Below are 23,499 nucleotides of genomic sequence, written 5' to 3'. Positions count from 1 at the left end.
ACATTAAACTTGCTGGTCTTATAGAAGGAGTTGGAAAGTCTTCCCTCCTCCTTCAATTTTCTGAAAGATATTGTGTAGCAGTGACATTATTACTTCAGATGTTTGATAGAATTCACCAGTGAAGCCAACTAAATGTCAAGTTCTTTTTTTTAAAAAACTATAATTTCAATTTCTTTAATAACTATAGATCTGGGCTTTCTATTTCTTCTTGAATGAGCTTTGATAACTTGTCTTTCAAGTAATTCATCCATTTAAGTTGTCAAATTTACTGGTATGAAGTTGTTCATAATATTCTATTATCCTTTTAATATCTATAGACTCTATATTGATGTAATCTCTCTCATTCCTGATACTATAAATTAGTGTCATCTTTATTTTTTTTTCCCTGATCAGTTTGGCTAGAGTTTCTTAAGCTTTATTGATCTTCTCAAAGAAGCAGCTTTTGATCTAATGAGTTTTCTCTACTGTTTTTCTATTCCACTGATTTCCACTTTGATCCTTATTATTTCCTTTCTTTTGCTTACTTTGGGTTTGACCTGTCTGTCTCTTTTAGTTCCTTAAGGTGGAGGTTGAGGTCACTGATTTGAGGGCCTTCTTTCCTAATCCAGGGGTTCAGAGCTATGAATTTCCCTCACAGTCCTGCTTTAGAGACATCCCACAAATTCTGATGTGTTGTATTTTCATTCAGTATCAAATACTTTAAAATTTCTCTTTTGATTTCTTATTTGATCCATGGGTTATTTTTTTTTTTTTTTTTTTTTTTTTTTGTGGTACGTGGGCCTCTCACTGCTGTGGCCTCTCCCTTTGCGGAGCACAGGCTCCGGACGCGCAGGCTCAGCGGCCATGGCTCACGGGCCCAGCCGCTCCACGGCATGTGGGATCTTCCCAGACCGGGGCACGAACCCATGTCCCCTGCATTGGCAGGCGGACTCTCACCAACTGCGCCACCAGGGAAGCCCTCCATGGGTTATTTAGAAGTACTTTAGTTTCCAAATATTTGGGGACTTTTCCAGAGATGGTCTTGATTTCTAATTCAATTCCATGTGGTCTGAATACTGTTAAATTTATTGAAACTTGTTTTATGTCCTCAAATATGGTCTTATTTGGTAAATGTTACAAATGCACTTGAGAAGGTTCTCTGCTGCTGTTGTGTAGAGGGTTGTATACATGTTAATCAGGTCCAGGTGGCTGATAGTGTTGTTCAAGTCTACTACCTCTATTTTCTTCCTAAGTGTTCTATCAATAATTGAGAGTACTGAAATCTCTGACAATTGTGGGTTTTGTCAGTTTTTGCTATGTGTATTTTTGAAGTTATTACATACATAAATGTTTAGCATTGTTATGTCGTCTGATTCAAAGACTCTTTCATCATTATGAAATGAACTTCTTTATCCCCAGTATTATTCTTTGCTCCAAAGTCTACCTTGTCTGATATTAATATAGCCGCTCCAACTTTCTTTTGACTCTTTCTTACGCCTATTGGCATAACATATCTTTTTCCATCTTCTTACTTTTAATCTATTTGTGTCTTTATATTTAAAGTCAGCATATAGTTGGGTCTTGTTTTTTTAATCTAATCATATTCTCAGTCTCTTAATTGAGGAGTCTAGACCATTTGCATTTAATTTGATGACTGATGGTCAGGTTTGAGTGCTAACACCTTGCTACTTGTTTTCTACTTGTCCCATATATTCTTGTTCCCTTTTTTCCTGCCTTCTTTCTGATTAATTATTTTTTATAGTTCCATCTTATCTTATTTGTTGCCTTATTGGCTCTCACACTTTCTTTTGTTATTTTAGTGGTTGCTTTAGGGTTTATAGTGTATCTTTAACTTATCATAGTCTACCTTCAAGTGTTATTAAACTACTTCACATATAAGAACCTAACAATAGTATACTTCCCTTTTTCCTCTATGACTTTTATTCTATTGTTCTCATGCATTTTACTTTTACATGTTATAAACTCCACAATATACTGTTTTTATTTAAACAGTTATAAAGAGATGTAAATAAGAACTAAATCTTATATAATTATCCATGTAGTCACCATTCTGTTACTTTGCTTTGTATAGATCCAGATTTCCATCTGTAATCATTTTTCTCCTGCCTGAAAAACTTCCTTTAGCATTTTCTTATAACTTTGGTCTGCTAGCAATAAATTCTTTCACTTTTTTAATGTCTGAAAAAGGTTTTATTTTGAGTTTCTTTTTGAAAGATACTTCTGGTGGATATAGGCTGATAATTATTTTTCCCTTCAGTACTTTAAAGGTGTGCTCCACTGCCTTCTCCCTTGCACCGTTTGCAGTGAGAAATCTGATGTCACTCTTATCTTTGTTTCTGTGTAACATCTTTTCTCTGTTTTTAAGATTTCCTTTTTGTATTACTCGGCATTCTCCAGAGAAACAGAACCAATAGGATGTGTGTATACATAGAAAAATGTTTCAAGGAATTGATTCATAATACTATGGAGGCTGACAAGTCCAAAATCTGCAGGGAAGGTCAGTAGACTGGAGACCCAGGAAAGAGCCGATGCTCCAGTTCAAGTCCCAAGGCCACCCAGTGCAGATTTCCTTCTTGCTCTGGGGAAGTCAGTCTTTTGTTCTATTCAATCCTTCAACTGGTTAGATGAGGCCCAACCACATTATGTAAAGAAATTTACTCAAAGGCTGCTGATTTATATCTTAATCTCATATAAAAACACACTCACAGAAATATTCAGAACAATGTTTGATGACATATCTGAGAACTGTGGCCCAGCCAAGCTGACACATAAAATTAACCATCACACTCTTATCACTGGCTTTAGTAATTTTATTAGGATGTAACTTGGTGTAGTTTCGTTCATATCTTTTGTGCTTGGGGTTCAATGAGCTTCTTGGATTTGTTGTTTATCTTCAAGTTTGAAAACATTTCAGCCATCATTTCTTCAAATATTTTTTTCTGTCCCTTTCTCCACCCCCTCACCTTGATAGATTCAAAGTTAGGTGTTGCCATATATTAGGTGACTTGGAGTTGTCCCACAGGTCACTACTGCTCTTTGCATTTTCCATTTTCTCCTCTCTCTGTACTGTGAGTAGTCCCGAATGCTAATGCCCTTCAAGGTCATTAATCTTTTTTCTGCAATGTCTAATCTGTCATTAATCCAATCTGGTATATATTTCATCTCATATATTGTAGTGCTCACCACTAAAACTTTTATATGGTTTTTTAGATATTTTGCATGTCTATACTTTTATAATAACAGTTTTAATGTCCTTTGTTAATTCTAATCTTTGTGACAGTTATGAGTCAGTTTCAATTCACAGATTATTCTTCTCATTATGAATCATGTCTTCCAGCCTCTCTGCATGCCTGGTAATTTCTGATTAAATGTCAGACATTGTGAATTTTACCTTAAGTGCTGGATAATTTTGCTTTCTGTAAATCTTACACAGCTTTGTTCTGGGGTGTATTAAAGTTTCTAGGAAACTGTTTGAGCCTTTTGTCTTATTAATATGATTTGCTACATGCGTCTAGGGCAGTGCTCAGCTTAGAGCTGATTCCTAAGGCAAAACCTTCCTTAGTACTCGACCCACTACCTCGTGAATTGTGACTTTTCCAATCTGGCTTGTGGCAACAGGCATAACTCTCAGTCCTGTGTGAACATCAGGCACTGTTCCCTCTAGCCCTTTCAGATGGTTCTTTTGCTAGCCTTGAGTAGTTTCCTCATGTGCATGCAATGAATACTATGACACATACTCAAAGGAGACCCTCTACAGATCTCTAGGGTTCTCTCTCTGTACAAGTCTCTCCTCTCCAGTACTGTGTCCTAGGAACTCTAGCTGCCCTAGTCTCTCCAGCTCTCAGCTCAATCCCCTCAATGCAGGGAGTCCACTGAGCTCCACCTCACTTCCCACTGGAGCTGTGCCATGGCCTGGGAACAGTCTTGAGGCAGTAGGCTGGGGCAACTGTAGGGCTCATCTCATTTGTTTCTCATCTCTCAGAGATGACTAACCCTTGTTGTTTGATATTTAGTTTCTTAAAAACTGTTTTATATATCTTGTCTGTGTTTTGTTCCCCCCTTTTGGTTATTTCAGGTGGGAGGGTAAGCCAGTTCTAGTTACTCTGTCTTGACCAGAATCAGAAGTCTTCACTTATTCTTGCACTCCCTGCCCTCTACTGAACATCTTCAGTGTTTCCTTCTTCCTGATCACCACCCTTACACCTCTGTCCACTAGCATGCTCACATGGCACATTTCCTTGCAAAAATAAACTCCTTTACCACTGCTTTCTGTGTTTCTGTCTTTCTGTTACCTTCTTAAAAGAGTAATCTATGTGCAATCTTAGCCAGGGGCCCAAGGAGTAAAATGGACAGTCTGTGCCTCATTCCCTCTGCATGCTCACCACCCTCTCATGGTTCATGTTAGTTTCTACCCCAATGCTCTACTGAAACTGGTCTACCACTGGTCATTAATGGTCACCACATCCATGGCCTCCTCTCAGATTTTAGACTTCAGTTTATATTATTTAATTCTGGTTCCTTTGGTCTATTGTTCACATTTGACTTATATGATACTATATAGAACTGCCTGGTTTAGATTCCCTGTTTAATGCAGATGCTAGAATGTAAGCTCCAAAGGGCAAGGATATTTGTCTAGTTTGTTCACTGACGCACCCTTAGTGCCTAAATCAGTGGCAATCATGTAACAGGCATTCAACAAATGCAGAAAGAATGAATGAAATATAGTTGGTGCTTAGCACTCTTCTCCTCCCTCTCTGCTCATCATCCCTCAACAATCTCATGCAAATCAACAATTCAGTTGTATCTCAAATCTAGATCTCTTGCTATAAGCTCTCTTTAGTCAGCCTGTCTTTTGGCATTTGGATCACTGTTGAAAGTCCTGCCAACACCTCAAATTAGCATGTCCAAAACTAAGCTCATTATCTTGTATCTTAAAACTGTCTGTCACCTTCTTCCCACTTTTTATATTTCACTCAGTCACCAGCTAGAAGTCATATTTGATTCTTTTCCTTTCCTCTCTATTTCCCAATATCTTTGACAGTTTTATAGGATTAATGACATCTGCCTCTAACTCTCCATTCCTCACAGCCCCTGATGGATCACCTCTCCATGTTACAGGTCTCTCTCAGTAGCTTCTCTAGTCTCTAGCTTTGAGTCACAACTCATGCTATACCGCCACATCTTGGGCCTCAACCCAGTAAGATCACGAACTGTTCTCCAAATACACCCTATGCTTTCTATCCTTACTCTCCTCACCCCGTTCCTTAGATTCTCCCCATCATATGAGGCCCTATTTGAATGAGGCCTTCTTTGATCCCACAGATTAGAAACGATCACTCTTTTAACTTTCATATTTATACCATCAAGTATAGCACTTATTCTGTCTTAGCTCCTGGCATATATTAAACATTCAATAAATTTAAACTGTTTATCATGGTAATCCTACCCCAAGTATAAACTTCTTGATAGCTGAGACCTCCAAACAGGTCTCCAAAAAGGCACTGCGCCTGGTTCAGGACAATGACAACTCATAGAAGCTTGATATCAAAAATGTCAGCCAACTTACTAATTCATCAGAAAATCAATTAGCACACAAGGTTACAACGGGTTCCAGTAAGAGGAAAACATATTATTAAAAAATTGAATAAAAGCAAATATAGAACATATTGCATTGCAATTTATAAATAATAAATTATAAAATTATTTACAGATAATTTTGTACATTGTAATTCAAAACTGTGCTTCTAGCAATAGTGCTTCTCATTTATACCTCTGATAAGTGAAGAACGGTATACTTGTGTTACTCATACATATTTTGAAGGAAGTTATTTTGCTTTAAAAGAATTGTTTTAATAAAGTCTGCATATTACGTAACACATTCCTCAGAAGACGTCCACAGATTTACAGACAACTAGCAAATAATACTCTCATCAGAAATTCTAAGGCTTGGGTACCACTAACCTTCATTTGAAGACCTGCACCGGTATCCTACCTCTGTCATTAACTGTGTGAAAACAGCCATATCACCATACCTTTGAGCCTCAGATGATTTAAAGACAGAATATGGAAAAAGAATCTTACCTGTCATAAAAAGCAGTTACGAGGTTCAGAGAGGTACGATATTTTATGTAAAAACATATGGATTCAATTTACTGTTGCAGGCTTATTCACTCAACAAGCATCTTAGCTATGTCCAAACCGTGTGCCAGGATATGGAGGCACAAGCTAAATAAGATGCTCTATCTGCCCCTTAGCCTGGGGAGACAAATGTGTCAACAGCAGTGTCTCAGGCACTAAATGGTAGAGAGATTAAACACTTCACAGTGGGAGAGCAGGGAGTTCTCAGTTCCATGTGGGGGAAAGGAAGGTAGTTAGAAATGGCTTCCTGCAACAGGCCACACTTGAGCTCTGTTCATCCTCCCTGTGGCCTCACCAGTCATCATGAACCCCTCAAGCTTTTCCTCATCCTTTAATCAAGCTATGTCTCTGTTTCTTCACAGGTCCACAGTTTCTTATCTACAATTGGAAACTCTGAAAAGCCTTCAAAGCCTGCACTCTTCCCCTAACTTATTTGGTGGCAAAACCTGGCCTGAAATGAGGTAAGGCTCTTGGTCATCAATACTTTTCCTACTTACAGGAAATCCTAGTCAACGGTTCCATCATATACCCTTCACCTAAGCCAGGACCTGAGTCACCCTTGGCTTCTCTCTCCCCCTCATCCTCCAAACCCAACTGGCCAGCAAGCTCTGTCAATACTAGGCCTGCAATAAGTAGCCTATCTATTCCCTCCTTCCTCCCTCCCCCTCCATTCTCCCTCCCTCCCCCTACCCCCCTCCCTCCCATCACTGTCTTAGTTAATGGCTAATGGAGCTTTCCACAGTTCAGTCTCAGTATCATGGCTAGCGTGATCTTTCTCAAATGGATATTTTATCACACAGTTTCTCTTTGCTTAAAATATGTGCAGATGTCTCTGTGCTATCTACAAAGCTCAAATTCCTGAGTGTGGTATAAAAGGTTTGCCAAGATTTGGCCACTGCCTATCTCCTGTGACTCAACTCGTGGCATTCTACGAACCATGTGTCGCAGCTACTCGGAAACGTGGTTCCCAGGAGGTAGCAACCTGTTTCAGGCCCCTCTGCCTTCACACAGCTTCCCCTCTGTCCCCAAATCTTCTTTCTTCTCCCACCTCACTCTCTTATTCCTGCTTGTCTGCCAGGCTTGCTCGTCCTCAAGATCCAATGTAGAAAACTCCATCATGTATCATCCTCCCCTTCCCCCAGTCCGAGCCAAACTGATTGCTTCTCCTCCTTTGTGTACTTCTGGACACAAGCTTAATGTCTGTGTGGCCCATAGCCTGAGTCTCCTGGAGTGCTGCGATCACTGCTTATCCCCAGTTTCTAACACTGGACCTAGCACATGGTAGGTGTTCAAAAAAGAAAGCTGTCTGAATGAACAATCTTTTTAAGTTTCCCCGACAGTGTCCCCAGCTCACTCCTTCCCTGTCAGTTCTCCCACAGCAGCTCTGGTTTTCACCTCCCATAATTTTCTCTAGTTAACACTTGTCTTTCCCGCTTCATTTTCAGAGGAAAAAGAGGACACTTTTGGCGAGTGAGAAAAGTTCTTGGTAGCACTTTGATACTTTGGGCCAGATAATTCCTTATGGAGGGTGCCCGTCCTGTGCACTGTAGGATGTTTAGCAGCATCCCTGGCCTCTACTCAGAAGAAGTCAGTAGCACCCTCCCCAAGCTGTAAGAACCAAACTGTCTCCAGACATTGCCAGATGTCCCCTGGAGAGTAAAATCTGCCCTGATTGAGAACCACTGCCTAGACTGACTTTTCTTGGTCACCTCAGGGAACAACATGGTAAACCTGATCAACGGTCCCTGTGCCCACCATCTTCCAGGGAAGAAGATTCAGACTATCACTTGTACCGTGTAGGGAGCGTGTGACCAACACGAGTAGGCTAGAGTGACACTTCAAGGGAGGAGGACGCTCAGTGGGCCTGAGCTGAACCCATCTGTCACAGTACGAGAATTCCAGGTTGCGAGGTTAGTTTCTATCAACATTCTCCCGGCTTGATTTATTCAGTGGCACTGAAATGACCAACTGGAGGGATGAAGCGTGCAGCAATTTGGTGCTATTAAAGCCCCCCTTAAATATAGTTTGAAAAATAGAGTATCTAAAAATAAATAATCAACTGACTGAAGCGTTTCAGTGAAATGAGGGGACCCCACCAACAGCACAGGAAACGAGAGCATCCCAGGGGTGAGGAAGAAAAGGGCGAGAAGCCGGCGCTATACCCACCTGTGGTCGACACCACGCTGTTGGGGCTTTCGCTGCAGAGCTTGGACAGGAGGCTGGTCTTGCCAGAGCCCGTGAGGCCTATGCAGACCAGGTCATACTCTGGGCGCGCAGGTGGTGGTCCCTTGCAGCAGAGTGCTCTAAAACACTGCCGAGAGAGGGGAAATGCAGCGCTTTTAAGCATGACTGTAGGCACAAAGCTTAGTCACATTTCAAATGACTATGTACTGAGAGGTAATGAAATAACCTATTGACCCTAAGGAGGAAAGGGACCTTTAGAGTGAGAGACCAGGAGGACACTGCCTTGACCAAGCAATCAAAGTTGACTTCCCAGGAATGAGACCCACTCGGACTTGCCGGCTCCCCTCCTGCTGAGGTGGGGGCACCGCGAGGGGTGCCACGTCATTATGCAGCTTTTCTGCCAAAAATGCACCACCTGCATCCAAGCACGAGGAAATGAGATGACACTGCCGCGAGGAGCATTCTGCGGGACAAGCAGCCTGTTCTTCTCTAAAACGTCAAAGAAAGACTGAGGAACTGTTCCCGGTTAAAGAAGACTAAAGAGACATCACAAATGCCATGCCTCCTGGATTGGGCGGAGGAAGAGACACCATAAACGACAGTGTTGGGACAACAGGTGACAGCTGACTAGAGACTGAATATTAGAGCCTGCAATGACAGTATCACTGAAGGTTACATTTTCTGAATTTAATCAGCGGACTGTGGTTACATAAGGAATATCACTGTCCTGAGAAAACACATATGATAGTACTTAGAGATGAAGAGCCTTGACATCTGCAATTAACTGGCTAAGAACATTTCTAAATCCCTATCTCCATCACCGTCTCCACGCCTAGATGGTGAGGAATGTGATAAAGCAATCATGGTAAAATGTTAATGACTGGGGAACCTGAGTAGAGTCTACAGGAGAGTTCCGTGTACTAGTCTTCCAGTGCTTTGATGTTATTTCAAAATAAAATGCTTTTAAAAAGCATTAAATAGAATTCCTGTGTATATCACCGCCATCTTGACTCTTGCTAAATCTTGCTTCAGGTCAACTGACCTCAGGGTACTATGAACTGCCGTTTGCTCTGCAAGGGTTAAAGACAAGGGGATTTGGGAGGCTGGAAGCCACTCATGCGGTTTTTGGTCTTTCTACTTATTTGACATCCACTTATTAGGGGCCATCTATGTGCCAGCTTGTAGAGTCTGAAGCATTTAGGACCTGAAAGATTCAACAGAGGAAGAGGGAGACAGAGAGGTAAGAGGGAGGCAGACCTACTGACTTCTGGGTCCTTTGGAGATCATGAGAGAAGAGACCTATAAAATGTCTGTGCTAATTCTTCTTACTCAGATGAAATGTGAGGCCTAACTGGCCGTCATACTCTCATAAATCAAGCTTGATTATTCCTCACCCTCACTTCTCATATCCACGTTGGTCAATTGACAAGTCCAGTCCATACGACCTCTGAAACAGGTCTAGAATCTGTCTGTCTCTCTCCAGCCCAGGCCACCGCTGCCTGGACAACATCAACATCCTCCAATGGGTCCCAGTACATTCACCGTTGCCCCCTCTGTTCTCCACACGGCCTCCATAATGATCATCATGGTCTACAAGACCTTCCATGATCTCCTCCACCCACCCCTCCAGCCTCACCTCCATGATTCTCCTCTTACTCTCCCTCTCACCCTCCCACCTCCAGTCACGCTGACCCTCTGGCACCTCAAGGCATTCAACATATGCCTCTCCCTCTTCCCCCGAACTCTTGGCACAGCAAATGCTTCATTGGCTTTCGGGTCCCAGTTAGAGCACCCCTTCCTCAGGGCCGCCTGCTCTGATGCTAAGAGTACATTAGCAATTCATGTCAAGCTCTCACAGCACTTTTGTGAATTCAGCACACAGACTACTACAGTTTCTCATTCATCACCAGACTGTGGGAACCATATCTGTCCATCTTCATCCTAGTATCCACAGTGCTTAGCAGAGAACACGGCATAGAAGCCACCCTCAGTGAATAACTGTTGAATGACGGATGAATGACATTTAAATTTCGTCTAAGAAAAGAGAAAAGAAAATGTAAAGGCTAGTAGGAAGCTTGATCTAGGCTCTCTCTGGGTCCCCCATGCTTCAAGAAAATAGTGTTAAAATAAAAGAAACGCTTGACTTTTTCACTGCTCTTCAATGCCAGAAGTTTTAGCCCAGTTACCAAGACTGGTTTTGATGTGCACGACCTACTTTCTTGGTATGAAAGGCCTTCTTTTTGTCCTAGATTCACTTTTCCTCAGCTTTTAGGGGGCTCTGCCTACTTCTGGTAAATTCTATGATTATCTAATCCATATTCTTCATGGATTTATTAAACTCTAATCATATTTCTTCTCCTCTGTTTAGAGCCTGAGGAGTCCTAATTATTTCAGTCTGCCTTCATGTAGCAGCCCCTGCCACTCCTCCATCATATTCGTGACTCTTCTCTGGCCTTACTTGAGCTCCATTTTGCCTCTCCTACAAGATTAGTGACTATGACAATAAAAAGCATTCTAGATGCCAATACATCTCATCCCAGATTCACATGAAGGCTGGCTGATAATGTCTGACTTTTTGCAAACTTTCTCTTACCCATAAAAGAAACAAGTCTCCTGGACCCATGATTAGAGTTTTCCTGAGAGACAGATGTATGTATGTATGTATTCCCTCAAAGACTGGCTAGCAGCCATTCACTAAGAAGAGCTCTGCCAGGTTCAACTATGACAGACCACAGCACCAGTCACACAGTGGTTTCTCTTACTGGGCTGCTGGGATCTTTGTTGCGGGGAGAGGGGAGAGACCCTATTCCTGCTCTGGACAGCACCACTCACGCTCAGCTCCTCTGCCAGAACTCCCTTGGGCTAGCTCCTGGCAAGAGACCCGTTCAACTACCCTGGCCCAAACTATCATCAGTCTTAAATACCAGATGAAATTGCAGGTGACTGATTGCTATATATTGCCCAGTTTCAATCATTCACATGGCAATATTACTCAACGTATTTCGGCCCAAAGTTCCAGAATTTCCTTTTCATGTTTTTTTTAAACTCCAGAGTGTGAAAACTTTGCAGCCAAGCCCAATAATATCTACATCACCTGCTCATTTATTCTAGGTCACCTACGACATGTCTGACATAAAAGGCAATTTAGCAGTGACGTTCTACTCCACTCTCGTCTTTATCTCCTCTCTCTCTGTTCTCCCCAGTGACGCCATCTCTACCCCAGAGTTCCAATCATGCAGATGGTAAAGGCATGTAACATGACATCTCCCCTCTCCCCCAGTCTCTTTCTGGAATTTCAGGTTCCATATTTCAACTGTTCTGAAAAAACCCAAACTAAACCAAATCTGAATAAAACAAAAGCCCCCCCCCGCCCCCTGCAAACCACAGTCTGTAATAATGAGACATTTTGGAACATAAAAAGCATAAAGGTTAGACTGACAATTATTCTAAGGCAGGATCTTTGAAATAAGTCACAGACTCTTGGAGTATTTATTTGAAATAAATAAATCCTACAGTTAACAGGGGTAGTGTCAGATTCAAGCCATAAAATAAGACTCTTAAAACTATGCTACTTCAAATGGGGGAAGAATGTTCATGCTTTTGGAGTCAGTTCCTAAAAACGGTACAGAGTTTTCACTTGGTTTTCGTTTTAAAACTTAATGAAGCTTTGGATCTCATAGTCAATTTACTTAAAATTACTCATTTTGGCCTCTAGACTATACTGTACCAAAGTTCATTGTGTCTGTCTCCTACAGCAGCTCGTGCATTGTTAAGGGTAAGCCCCTTTCACTGGTGTACAATGCTAAACACAATGCCGTCGGCCGTCCTGACAGCAAGCGGCAAACTCAGGCTTCATTCCCAGGCCAGACACTGAGGCATTGTATGACTCCGTGCAGGCCCATAAACCTCGGCGGCTTCGGTCTCCCCATGATTAACCAGTAACGTTTTAACACTATCGGCCACTTCCTTTCTTTAGGAGGACATTATGAGGCATCAGTTCAGTGCATTATGCCAGGAGAATACAGGTAAATAAGTGCCCATCTTCCTAAGGCATCTTAGGTGATTGTTAGCTTTCTTGGGCAAGGACCTGGCAGCCCACCATACAGCCCAGACTGTGGTACTTCCCTTCCATCGGCCCACAGCAGTCACCATGTGCTCTAATCCATCCCAGTCCAACCCAAGACACTAAAGACACACAACCCTTACCCTTCACTTGCAGCAGGCAATAGAGAACAGGGTAACTATGGCGGGTGGGGGGGGGGCAGGGGAAGATGGCATCAGACAACCAAGGTCACAGCCTCTGTTGCCTAGATTGCTTTAGTTCACAGGTCTTTTCACATAGGGTCCGTTATGACTTGTTCCTTTCCAAAAGAACCCAGTGTCTCTCTCTTATCATGTCAGGATGCAGGATGTTACCACCCAGCATGCATCCATAAGCTTCTACCAACACTGTATGTGAGGAAACAGTGTGTCAGTATCTTGAGAGAGGGCCAAGACCGGAATCACCAGTAGTAACTCTGTGTCGTAGACTTTGGACAAATTGTATAACCCTTAGCTAAAAGGTGGATTAGCCAAAAAGCCTAAGCAAAACCTTAGGAATATTTGCTCGAAGGAGGATGATCACATGTATCAGGAAAAAAATAAGCAAAAGATTAAATTGCAAGTATTTCAGTCTGGTGGTCTAGCACCAAGGCAGCAAGATTATCTTAAAATGTCCCCATTTCTGTTGGGGACAGCACCAGACATCGGTAGGTCTGTCGAGCACTGTACACAGCAGGACTCAGTGAATAACTACTCAACAAATTGACGCTGTAAAGCACTAATGAAGCACTTGACTGTATATGGCACTTCCCCTACATCTCCACCTTAATGATGCCAGCCACCCTCCAGATCACTCTCTAGTCCCTCAAACAGTCTGAGCACTTCGTGTTTCTGTGCCACCCGGGTCCTGTGCACTCAAGAGGAAATCTCCCCTCTTTTCTACTAGGCAAATTCCCATTCAAAGTTCTGCTCAGATGGCACCTCCTCCGGAAAGTCTCCCATTCCCCCGGCGAGAACTATTCCTTTCTTCCACTCTTTGGTCCTTTACCACACTTCTAGCGCTGCAGTGAGTATTATGCCACGTGTAATTTTTACTGACTGTAAGAATTATTAGATGACAGAATTATGCACACTGACCCAAAGACATATTCATCCTTGGTCTGATTGTTGGTTCAAAAAGTTTAATTTTACAGCTACCAAGGGTGGCCAGGCACCAAAGCCGAGGAGCAAAGCTGTCATACAATTCACCATTCTAGACGGAGTCCTGCTCGAAATCTTCCCCCTCTGGCACTGGCCCCTGCATTGCCCACATGTCCTACCATCCCGTCTCGCTAAATCCCTAGCCTTTGGGGACATGGCATTTGTTTCAATTGATGCTCTGTTTTTCATCATGAATACATGATTTTATTCCGCGCATGATTTCCATTTGATTGAGGCTCTGTAGAGTTGTTGGAAAATTTTCTTCAGTCAGTGTCGGGGCTTCCCACAGCTATACAGTCACTGCCCGAGCCCCATACTACCTCTTCCTTATTTAAATACGGGTCTTGCCAAACAAAAACCAGAGTTTTCCTATGGCGGATGACCAGGTCTTTCCTTGGAGTCCCCAGGTGAGGCCTGGCACTGTGCTCAATAAATATTGTCAGATTAACAAAAAAACAGTTAGTTGGTACCTAAAAGCAAGACAAGTCACCCATGACTTGAAGTGGATATATTTCTTAGGTGGTTTGGTTTCAAAACCAAAAGGAGGCACCGATATATTCTGAACCTCACCAACTCCCACAATGACAAAAGGAAGTCAATTTCTAGAATGTTTTCTAACACTAAACATGTTCACTGAATAAAACATTAAGAAGCATATTAATATCCAAAACTACAAGATTTAAAATATTTTCTGGGCTTCCCTGGTGGCGCAGTGGTTGAGAGTCCGCCTGCCGATGCAGGGGACGCGGGTTCGTGCCCCAGTCCGGGAGGATCCCACATGCCGCGGAGCGGCTGGGTCCATGAGCCATGGCCGCTGAGCCTGCGCGTCCGGAGCCTGTCCTCCGCAACGGGAGAGGCCACAACGGTGAGAGGCCCGCGTATCGCAAAAAAAAAAAAAAAATTCCAAGTCTATAATAGTCAAATATGGGTCTGTCTTTTGAAAATACAACCAAACATGTTTATAGGGCTTGTAAGAGCTGCTTAAGCTCTGGAAAAGACACGAGGAAGAATCGTGTCCTAATAACACAAAAACAAAACCCAAGATGGTCAGTACTATTAAGCACAAGATATAAATGATTTGTGTGTGTTAATTCACTTATAAGAACAACCCAATGAGAAAAGCATCGATACTTTGCACTTTCCATTTTAAGACTGGGAAATTGAGGCCCAAAGAAGTTAAACTTGTTAAGTGGAACCAGGATTTGAACCCTGGCAGTCTGGCTCCAGAGCAATTTTCTGAGTGATGGGAATGAAAAGCCTCTAACATCTGAGAGTGTGTCATGTAGAGGCGACGTTCGGGGCATTCTTCGTAGAGGGCAATGTACAGATACGAAAATATGCCAGAGTTTGTAAGGTACAGAGTAAGGGCCAGAGCTGGGGCTCCAACCCGGGCTATTTGGCTCCAGAGCTCTTACTCATGTCCTCTTGGCCTTGGTACAGCCACGTCTGGAGTCAGGGCTCAGAGCCTTGGAAGCGGGGTGTTGTCTCGAGGGAGTGAAGGGGGGCTTTAACAAGGCTGCCTGTGTAACTGGACAGATGCCTGGCAGAGGAAGGGGAAGATGCAAGTCTCGGTACTGCTTCCTTCATTGCACTGTCCGGCTCATGGCCTTTCATTCTGGGCAGACACCCTGCATCTTTCTCCCTGGACAGTTAGAGGAACTGGGTTCCTTTGGGGCAGACTTAGGGAGCAGGGAAGGAGGAGGGGACCTGGCTGGGCTGGAAGACAAGGGGATACTGAAGGGCTGCTGGCTTCTCTTTCCCGCTGTTTGCTTCTTCCATTTAACCCTTTTTTGTCCTCCGGAAAGGACAAAGCTTGTCTATGAAGAGAATCTAGCTGCACAGATTTCTGATTCTAAACATGGTAAATAAGGGGAGAAAAAAAACCCTAAGGGAACAGTTCACAAGTTTTCCCCTTTAAAATGTGTGCATGTAAACTGTACCTCAATAAAGTAAATAAATAAACAAGCAAATACTAAACAAAATAATATGCATTGGGGAAGAGTATGGGAGAAAATACATAAATAAACTGGGCTGTGTGGAAATCCATGTCAAAGAGATGGTCTATATGAACATGCAAGCTTTTAGCTAATCCTTTCTTTCCATCTGCAAGAAGAAAAATGAATTTCAAAAATGCTCTGATGTCTTGGATTATTTAGTAGGTCTTGCAAAGAAGTGAAAAGAATATAAATTCCAAATGGCACCTCAGCTACAGAAATAATCAGCAGGGCAACAGTGTACTGTGAAGAGGCCCTTGATCACCAGACGGATCCCAGCAGACGACCCCTCCCCAGGTTACAAGAGCAATCCACTTTTTGAGGTGAAAAATCCTGTGGCCCTTTAAGACCCTAGTGGGAAAAACAATAAATTGTTTTTACAGAAGATGGGTCAAACCTTTCGGCCATGTGGGCTGCTCTGAGCTCACAGATTGTCCCAGGGCTGAGGCTTCTGGCCAATACATCACACTGCCTCAGGACACTAAGTCTGTCTTTGCCTTACCCTTTGTATTTCTCAATCCACATTCCTTTTTGGGGTGAAATACTCCATTATTTCTGCTTTGTTCTGGGCTGTCTCCTGTCTCTGTCCCTATTAACTCGTGGCAACAAAAGAAACAAACAGAAGCAGGGGATTTCATGCTTCGCAGCTACAGACATTGGCCTCACGGCTTTGCAGAGGGGCAGACATTTGAGACTTTGAATGGAAGAGAGTGCCGCGGCGCTGAACCAGACCAGGGGCCCACGTGGCTCCCAGTCTGTGCATCAGTCATCCTGATCAGTGGCATTCATGAGTCCTGGTACGTGTATTTCCAGATGAGCCACAAGTGGGGTTTTAAAAGTTAAGGCACGTATCTGATAATTAGATTTAAAGAGACTCTAATTCGAGATTCTCCTATATTCTAGCAATCCAAAATTTCAGGTCTTCTCATATTGGAAATAGACCAGGGGGATAAGATTTTTTTTTTTAAATAAAAATGAAGAAACTCAAAGAGGAAGCTAAGTAGAAAATAAACGTCTTTCTTATTTTCAAGATGTAATTTTTCTCTTATAATGACTAGATGGAATATCTAATTTTTACAATGACAGAATTATCCAGTAAAACCAGCAGTAAATTCCCCAGGCATGACTATCTGTAATGAGAACCAAGCTAAATGAATATTCATAAACGTATCCAAATCAGGGCTTCACCTGGGTCAGTTTCAGGCCATTTATTATTTTTTTCCCCAAAGAGCAAAGAAATACAAATTTAGTTGAACGTGAAAGAGATTAATACATTTTGTATTGAACCTCTTTCTTGGTCACTTTCTGAATAGAATGTTTCTAAACGGAAAGTCGGGCATAAAAATACTTAAACACTTTTACTATTCCTTAACAATGGCATTTTTCTATACTTTGTACACTTAGGAAAAATCAGGGAATGGAAACATTTAAAAAGAGCTAGACTCCCTAGGTAGATCTTCCAGCGGATGGATCATCTAAAATCTCCCAGAAAAGATCCCAGCAAAGCAGATTCTCTCTGCTCTTGGTGCTTTTTGGAACTGGAGACGGGGAGCTTTGGAACGGTCGAGAGAAAAACAAATCAAACTAAAGTTGTTTTCCTTGTAGACCCTAACAGTGAAAATCCTAATTCCATATTTTTGGACCACAGAGCATTCCTTCACTTAACAATCTCCAGGTTCCATGAAGATGGAGCTCAGCCCCACATAGCCTCTCTGTCACCAGTTCCCCTAAATCCACCCATTTGGTCTCTACCATCTCCCCATTCCTAAAGTCTCTGACAGCGCGTCACCACTGTCTCCTGGAAAACACACTGTCCTAACTGGTGTCCTTACTTCGGGTCTTACCCGAATCCAATTCAGTCTCCAAAATGCTAATAATGATCTTCCTAAAACACATCAAGTCGTTCCCATGATATAAAATCTTTCCACGGCTACCCATAGCTGTCAGGAAAATGACCAAACTTCTTATCTAAGCAGATAGGCTCTTTATGATCTGGCCTTTGCCTTCATTTCTGGCCTCTGATGGTTGTTAGAGGGATTACATAAGATAATGTTCATAATGTTTATAAAGCACCCAAACCGGGGTTCAACATGTGAATCTTAAAATATAATTATTTTAACTTTATAATTCTTATATATTTATAATATCTGCATAATAATTTGTTTTTATTTTCCCACCGTATACACGGCCCTCACGCCAACCATACAGACCTATGTGCAGTTCCTGATCCAGTCTCCTTCATGATCCATGTCATCAAAGGGGCTGACCCTCTGCCTATACATCATTCTCCACTAATTCCCTCTGGCTGGCACCTAGTCATCCTTCAAAATTCAGCTCAATGATCATTTCTTCCAGGAAGAATTCTGTGGCCCTCAGTCTGATTGAGATGACCTTCTTCAAACTCCCTTAGCACCTTTTCTGTTCCACTGCCCTACTCATCATTCTGTCAAGTAAAGGTGATCTACAGTCCTTCTTCCCCCACTTGGACTTGGAGCACTTCAATGCAGGCTCCACTTGTGACTTAATTTTGGAACCTGAGTGTCTGACACCCCGTGGTAGAATGAGCTCCTCAGTGACTCAGTACATGGCTTTGATTAAGTGCATGGTCAGACAAGCCTGAGATCCAACCTTACTGTGGTCTGGAGAAGTTACTTCACCAACACCTGTTTCCTAATCTAGAAAGCAAGTATCATCTCATCGGATTGCTGGCAGCAGTAAATGAGGTACTATGTATCAAATGCTCAGAGCAGTGTTCAGTAATCAATAGGTATTGTTAGCACCATGACTGTGGTTATTAGATTTTTCACTTAGAAAAGTGTTTTCCTAAAAACTGACTTTGTGACCACCCATCAGGACTCTTCTCACAGTGCACAATTCAAGATAACTCAGGGTCTGGGTTTATTTTATTGTCCATTTGGTCAAAGATCTGACCTGATAAGCCAGATACCAGTGGTGGCTAATCATACAGAGACAGTCCTTTTGGTTTGCTATAATAAGAACTATTAAAAGAGAGCATAATATGATGTAGAGTGGGACCATCACTGTATTTTTTCTTTCCCTGAGAGGAGAAACAGCTTTTAAACATGACTGGTCTATCTTAGCAGTTAAATCAATTCTCTTTGATTATGAATCTCCTGCTATGTCTATGCAGACCTAGACAAAAGCATAATGGTGGCAAGGGGAGGGGGTGGTGGTAGTGTCTGTGATCCCTGTGCATCCTCAAATCACGTTGCTTTAACTGCTGACAAAGACAAATGTTTACTCTGGTCTAATGTGGAAGAGCCAATACAGTGAACTAGACGCTATCTCGCCTCACACATCAACACACGTGTCAGACAGACTCTGATTGCAAAGTCTGTTATTGGTGATGAGAGAGGCAGAGAGGGCACAGCTGGATATTTCAGATCCACAGCTGAGCTGGCAGCAGTGGTAGTTCAAGCCATCTTCTCACTTTATAAGCTGGAATTAATCAGAGAGTTATTTAAAGGTGTGTTTTATTAAAGAGGCACTTTTGAACCAGGAAAATATGATATCTGAACATCATAGGTGTTTTTTAAAATGGGTGTCCTCCTTTTTCTTTTGTACCAGAGAAGGTTCTGCTTGCAAATACCAGAAAAGTGATTTATTGGAAGCATACTGATAATTCACAGAACAGATGAGAAGACTAAAAAAAACGCAAGAACCAAGGCAGCCCACAGTAACACCGCAGCAGCCATTAGTACAGGAGTCACCACTTGTACTAACTGCTTGGCATCCTGTACTGAACTCCATTGCAGCATGAGAATGACCTCTGACTACTCCAACCCGGTACCACTGACCATCAAGCTGGAGCATCCAATTGGCCAAGCCCTGGTTTCAGGCTGGGGCCCTGGCTGCCAGGCAGTTAAGAAAGAAATAGCTGACCCCTACCTTCAGCAATGAAAGAAGGGAGCCCTGACCCCAAGCTCTTGTGGGATTTGTCCCTAAATAGACTATTCACTTACAGGGCAGCCATAAACAATATCAACTATACATTTTGTCCTTTGGCCCAAAAGACAACAGACTTTCTCTATTATTACAATTTAAAAACATAAAATAGAACAATATTTGTTGATCTTCCAATTCCATGGACTTATTCTGATGGAATATGCCAGAGTTCTGGGCAGAGGGCAAGATGAAAGCTAGCAGAAAAATCTAAGCCGGGATTTTCCTGAGCAAAATGTTTTACCCTCTCAGTGTCCCACTTGTCTACTATTATTTAATACTCAGCTCTCCTATTCCACATGCATTCTCTTCTTTCTTTTCATACTTCTACCAATAAATTATTACATGTTAGAAGATGGGAACTGGCTGTGTCTGTGTAGGAAGCTGATGCCTGACAGCTCTTATGTCTAAACTTGCATATTCTTGCTTTCCTTTCAACTTTAATAACTTGTAGGAGGAAAATGGGGCAGGACATACTTGGAGGTGTGTGTAGCACCTAGCTTTTGTTAATTAAGAACAAAAACTCAATCAGGTAGACTGTGCTATTGCTTGTCACTAGAAACATAGATATAAACTCCCTAAGGATATATGACTGGGCTTTTTCTTTTTTCTTTTTTTTCTTAAATCAGACTACTCTGGTTTTCTACATATTTATCTAAGTAATGTATAATCCTTCAAGTCTCTCTTTTCTAATTTGCACATCACACTGTAATTGTGAAGCAACTGCTACAACAAAAAACTACTCATCAGGAACACGTAAAAAATACCAAAACCCAAAACAGAGAAACCAGAGCAATCATATTTATGGTCAACAAATAATTTAAAACATCATAGTCTTTGGCCGACAAATTCAGCTTTCCCAAAAAAACAAAATCTGAAGGGTTATATTAAACAGGCATGTTAAAATATAAATCAAAAGCAAAAAACCAAAAACAGGGGGAATGAGGTTGGAAGGGAAAGGCTTAAAGGCATGTGTTTAAAATTAGGACATTATGTCTCATTTATTTGGTGACTCTGTGGACATTTTATGACATTCATCCAAGGAATTATGACTACACCTGAACAGATTATCCCCGCCATGGCTCTCCAAAAGGAAGAAAGGGCATATACTCATGACTATTTGAACTGCGGGTTAGAATCAACTTTATAATTACAAAAATAGTGGATATGAAGGTCCTCAAGGGAATTGTTCATGGACAAATTAGAGACAGTGTTGGCAGAGATAAAATATTCATCACCAAAAGAATACATAAAAAGTATTTGAGATGATCAGGGCTCATTTGGGAACCACACAAGGGGAGTAAGATATCACCAGAAAAACGCGAGTATTCTCTGTTATGTAAAAACCTGAAACAAAGAATTTCAGTCATAACAAGTTCTGCATCTATTAAAATAAGACCTCATTGTCATGTAATCTGGGGGCAGTGGGGAAAAGAACAAAAATTGCCTTGAGATTTTCTTAACATGCAAGACTTTCAGAGCAACTATACAATAAGAACCATAGCTCTCTCTTTGATCCTATTAATGTTTTCATATTTTACACTTTCTTACAATTTGCAAATCTCTCTCTGCCCACAAAGAAGGATAAAAGATACGGAACCTTAAAACATGAGATTTTTGAAATGATGTATTATACAATTTTAAATCCCATATTACTTCTTACGTTTTATTACATGTTTGTATTATAAGCCACATCTAGTCCTTCACTGAAAGAAATGAGAAGAGAATGAAGGAGATAATAAAAAGATAGACATCAAATAAAATTTGATCAAATAGTGGCAAGAGATATTCTCTAAATCACATCCAATTTAGGTTAACGTAGGTACTTCAAACTTTCAAAGACTGATGGAAAGGCAAGGAGAGTTCAAAGGTGACATCCTAAAGACAGCACTAGACAGTGTGATAATCTTTGACTCGACACAGGCTATGGCTTCAGCAGCAGTTTGAACTGCAACCTCGAATATTTGACTGAATCTCAGCTTGAGAACTTTCTACAACACTTTCATTAAAAGCCCCAATATTCAGTGTATACAAATGTCAAACCATTATGTTGTAAACCTGAAACTAATAATGTTGTATGTCAATTATACTTCAATTTTAAAAGCCTCAATATCTATTTTACTTCAATTGACAATGAGATTTCAAAAAGAAAAATTAAAGATTTAGAAAACAAAGTACACAATACTGAAAATCAACTACTACTAGCAATTAATTATACTTTAAATATGTTCACTCCTCAATTTTAGCACAACTTCTAACAACTTAATACTCAAATTATATGGCTATAAAAAGCACATCAATTAACAGGACGGGCTAACCTCACCCCACTTCTTCCTCCCTTTCTCTGCTTTCAAAGCTCCTTGAAAACATCATCTCTATTTCCCCTCTTCCCTTTCTCTCCTGAACCCACTCCTAACAGCCTCTCTCCTTGTCAAAGTCATCGTGATGTCCACACTACTAGACCCAATGGTCAAATCTCAACCCTTGTCTTACAGGTCCTTTCCGTTAACACGATTACCACTGCCTCCTTTAAAAAGCTTTCTCACCGGGCTTCCCTGGTGGCGCAGTGGTTGAGAGTCCGCCTGCCGATGCAGGGGACACGGGTTCGTGCCCCGGTCCAGAAGGATCTCACATGCCACGGAGCGGCTGGGCCCCTGAGCCATGGCCGCTGGGCCTGCACGTCCAGAGCCTGTGTTCCACAACGGGAGAGGCCACGACAGTGAGAGTGCCGCGTACCGCAAAAAAAAAAAAAAAAAAAAAATCTTTCTCACTGAACTTCTAGACACCACTCATTTCTGGATTCTCTCTTATTTCACTGCGAAGGGGGTTCCTTGTCAGTTTCTTAATCTCATCCGCCTCTTACCATCGGAATACCTGGGATGACCTAAAGCCTCTTCTACCTGCACTCACTTCCGTGCTGACTACCTCCAATCTCATGCTTTCAAATCTCTCTAGATGCTTTTAACTCCCAAATTTATATCTGTACCACGGACCTCTAAACGCTTATATGCAAATGCCTTCTCCACATTCCTCCTCCGGGATACTGAGTCGGCATCTTGAACCTAACATACCTAAAACACAGCTCATAACTCATCCCCAAACTTTTTCCTTGGCTCAGTTAACAGCAACTCCATTTTTTTTTTTTTTTTTTTTTAGTTGCTCAGGCCAAAAACCCAGAATGATCCTTGGCAACTCCTTTTCTCTTAAACCACACATTCAATCCATCAGGAAACCCTGTCAGCAATAGCTTCAAAATATTTCCAGAATCCAACTACTTCTTACCACCTCTGCCCTTCCCACTCTGTCTAAGCTACTGTCATCTTGCCTGGATTACGGCAAGAGCCTCACAACTGGCTCCCTGCTTCCTCTCTAACCTCCCTATAGTCTATTTACAACACAGTAGTCAGAGTGATCCTGTTAAAATGTGTCAGATCACATCTATTTTCCATGCAAAATTCTCCAAAGGCCAGCCCATCTCACTCAGGATAGAAAAACCACAGCCCTTATAACAGATTACAAGGTCCCATAAAACCTGCCACAACCTTCCTCCCACCCCACCCCCCAACTGTTTCTATGGCAACACCTACTATGATTTCCTCCCTCAGTCAGTTGCTCCTTGTTGTTCCTGGACCATGCTAGGGACAGTCCTACTTCAGAGCTTTTGCACTTGCCATTTCCTCTGTCTAGAAATCGCTTGCCCTAGATACACACAGACTCACTCCTTTATCTTGTTTGGGTCTCTGCTCACACGTCACCTTATCAGTGAGACTTACCCTCATCACTCTATTCTAAAAGTGCATCCTCCCTGCCTCACAACATTCCCTAGCCCCCTTATATGTTTTATGTCTTTCCACAGCACTTACCGTCTTCTTACCTATTCAATAACTTACTCGTGCATTTGGTTTACTGCCTGTGTCCCCTCATAAGAATGTAAGTCTCATGAGGGCAGGAATTTTTGCAGGATTTTGACAGATGCATC

The 23,499-nt window shown here is 41.9% G+C and overlaps 1 protein-coding gene across 1 annotated transcript in view; it reads right to left on the bottom strand.

The window, feature by feature from the left end:
* The window catches only part of ARL15 (ADP ribosylation factor like GTPase 15), a 421,917-nt gene that overhangs the window by 275,988 nt on the left and 122,430 nt on the right, over nucleotides 1-23,499 (bottom strand). Inside the window, exon 2 of the mRNA XM_032628241.1 lies at nucleotides 8,305-8,449. Coding sequence (XP_032484132.1) covers nucleotides 8,305-8,449 — 145 coding nt within the window. The remainder of the gene's footprint in view (nucleotides 1-8,304; nucleotides 8,450-23,499) is intronic.

This window comes from Phocoena sinus, chromosome 3 (assembly GCF_008692025.1).
Source record: "Phocoena sinus isolate mPhoSin1 chromosome 3, mPhoSin1.pri, whole genome shotgun sequence".
Taxonomy (NCBI): domain Eukaryota; kingdom Metazoa; phylum Chordata; class Mammalia; order Artiodactyla; family Phocoenidae; genus Phocoena; species Phocoena sinus.
The sequence above is the reverse complement of the archived record's forward strand: the minus strand, read 5'-3'. Positions and strand labels throughout refer to the sequence as shown.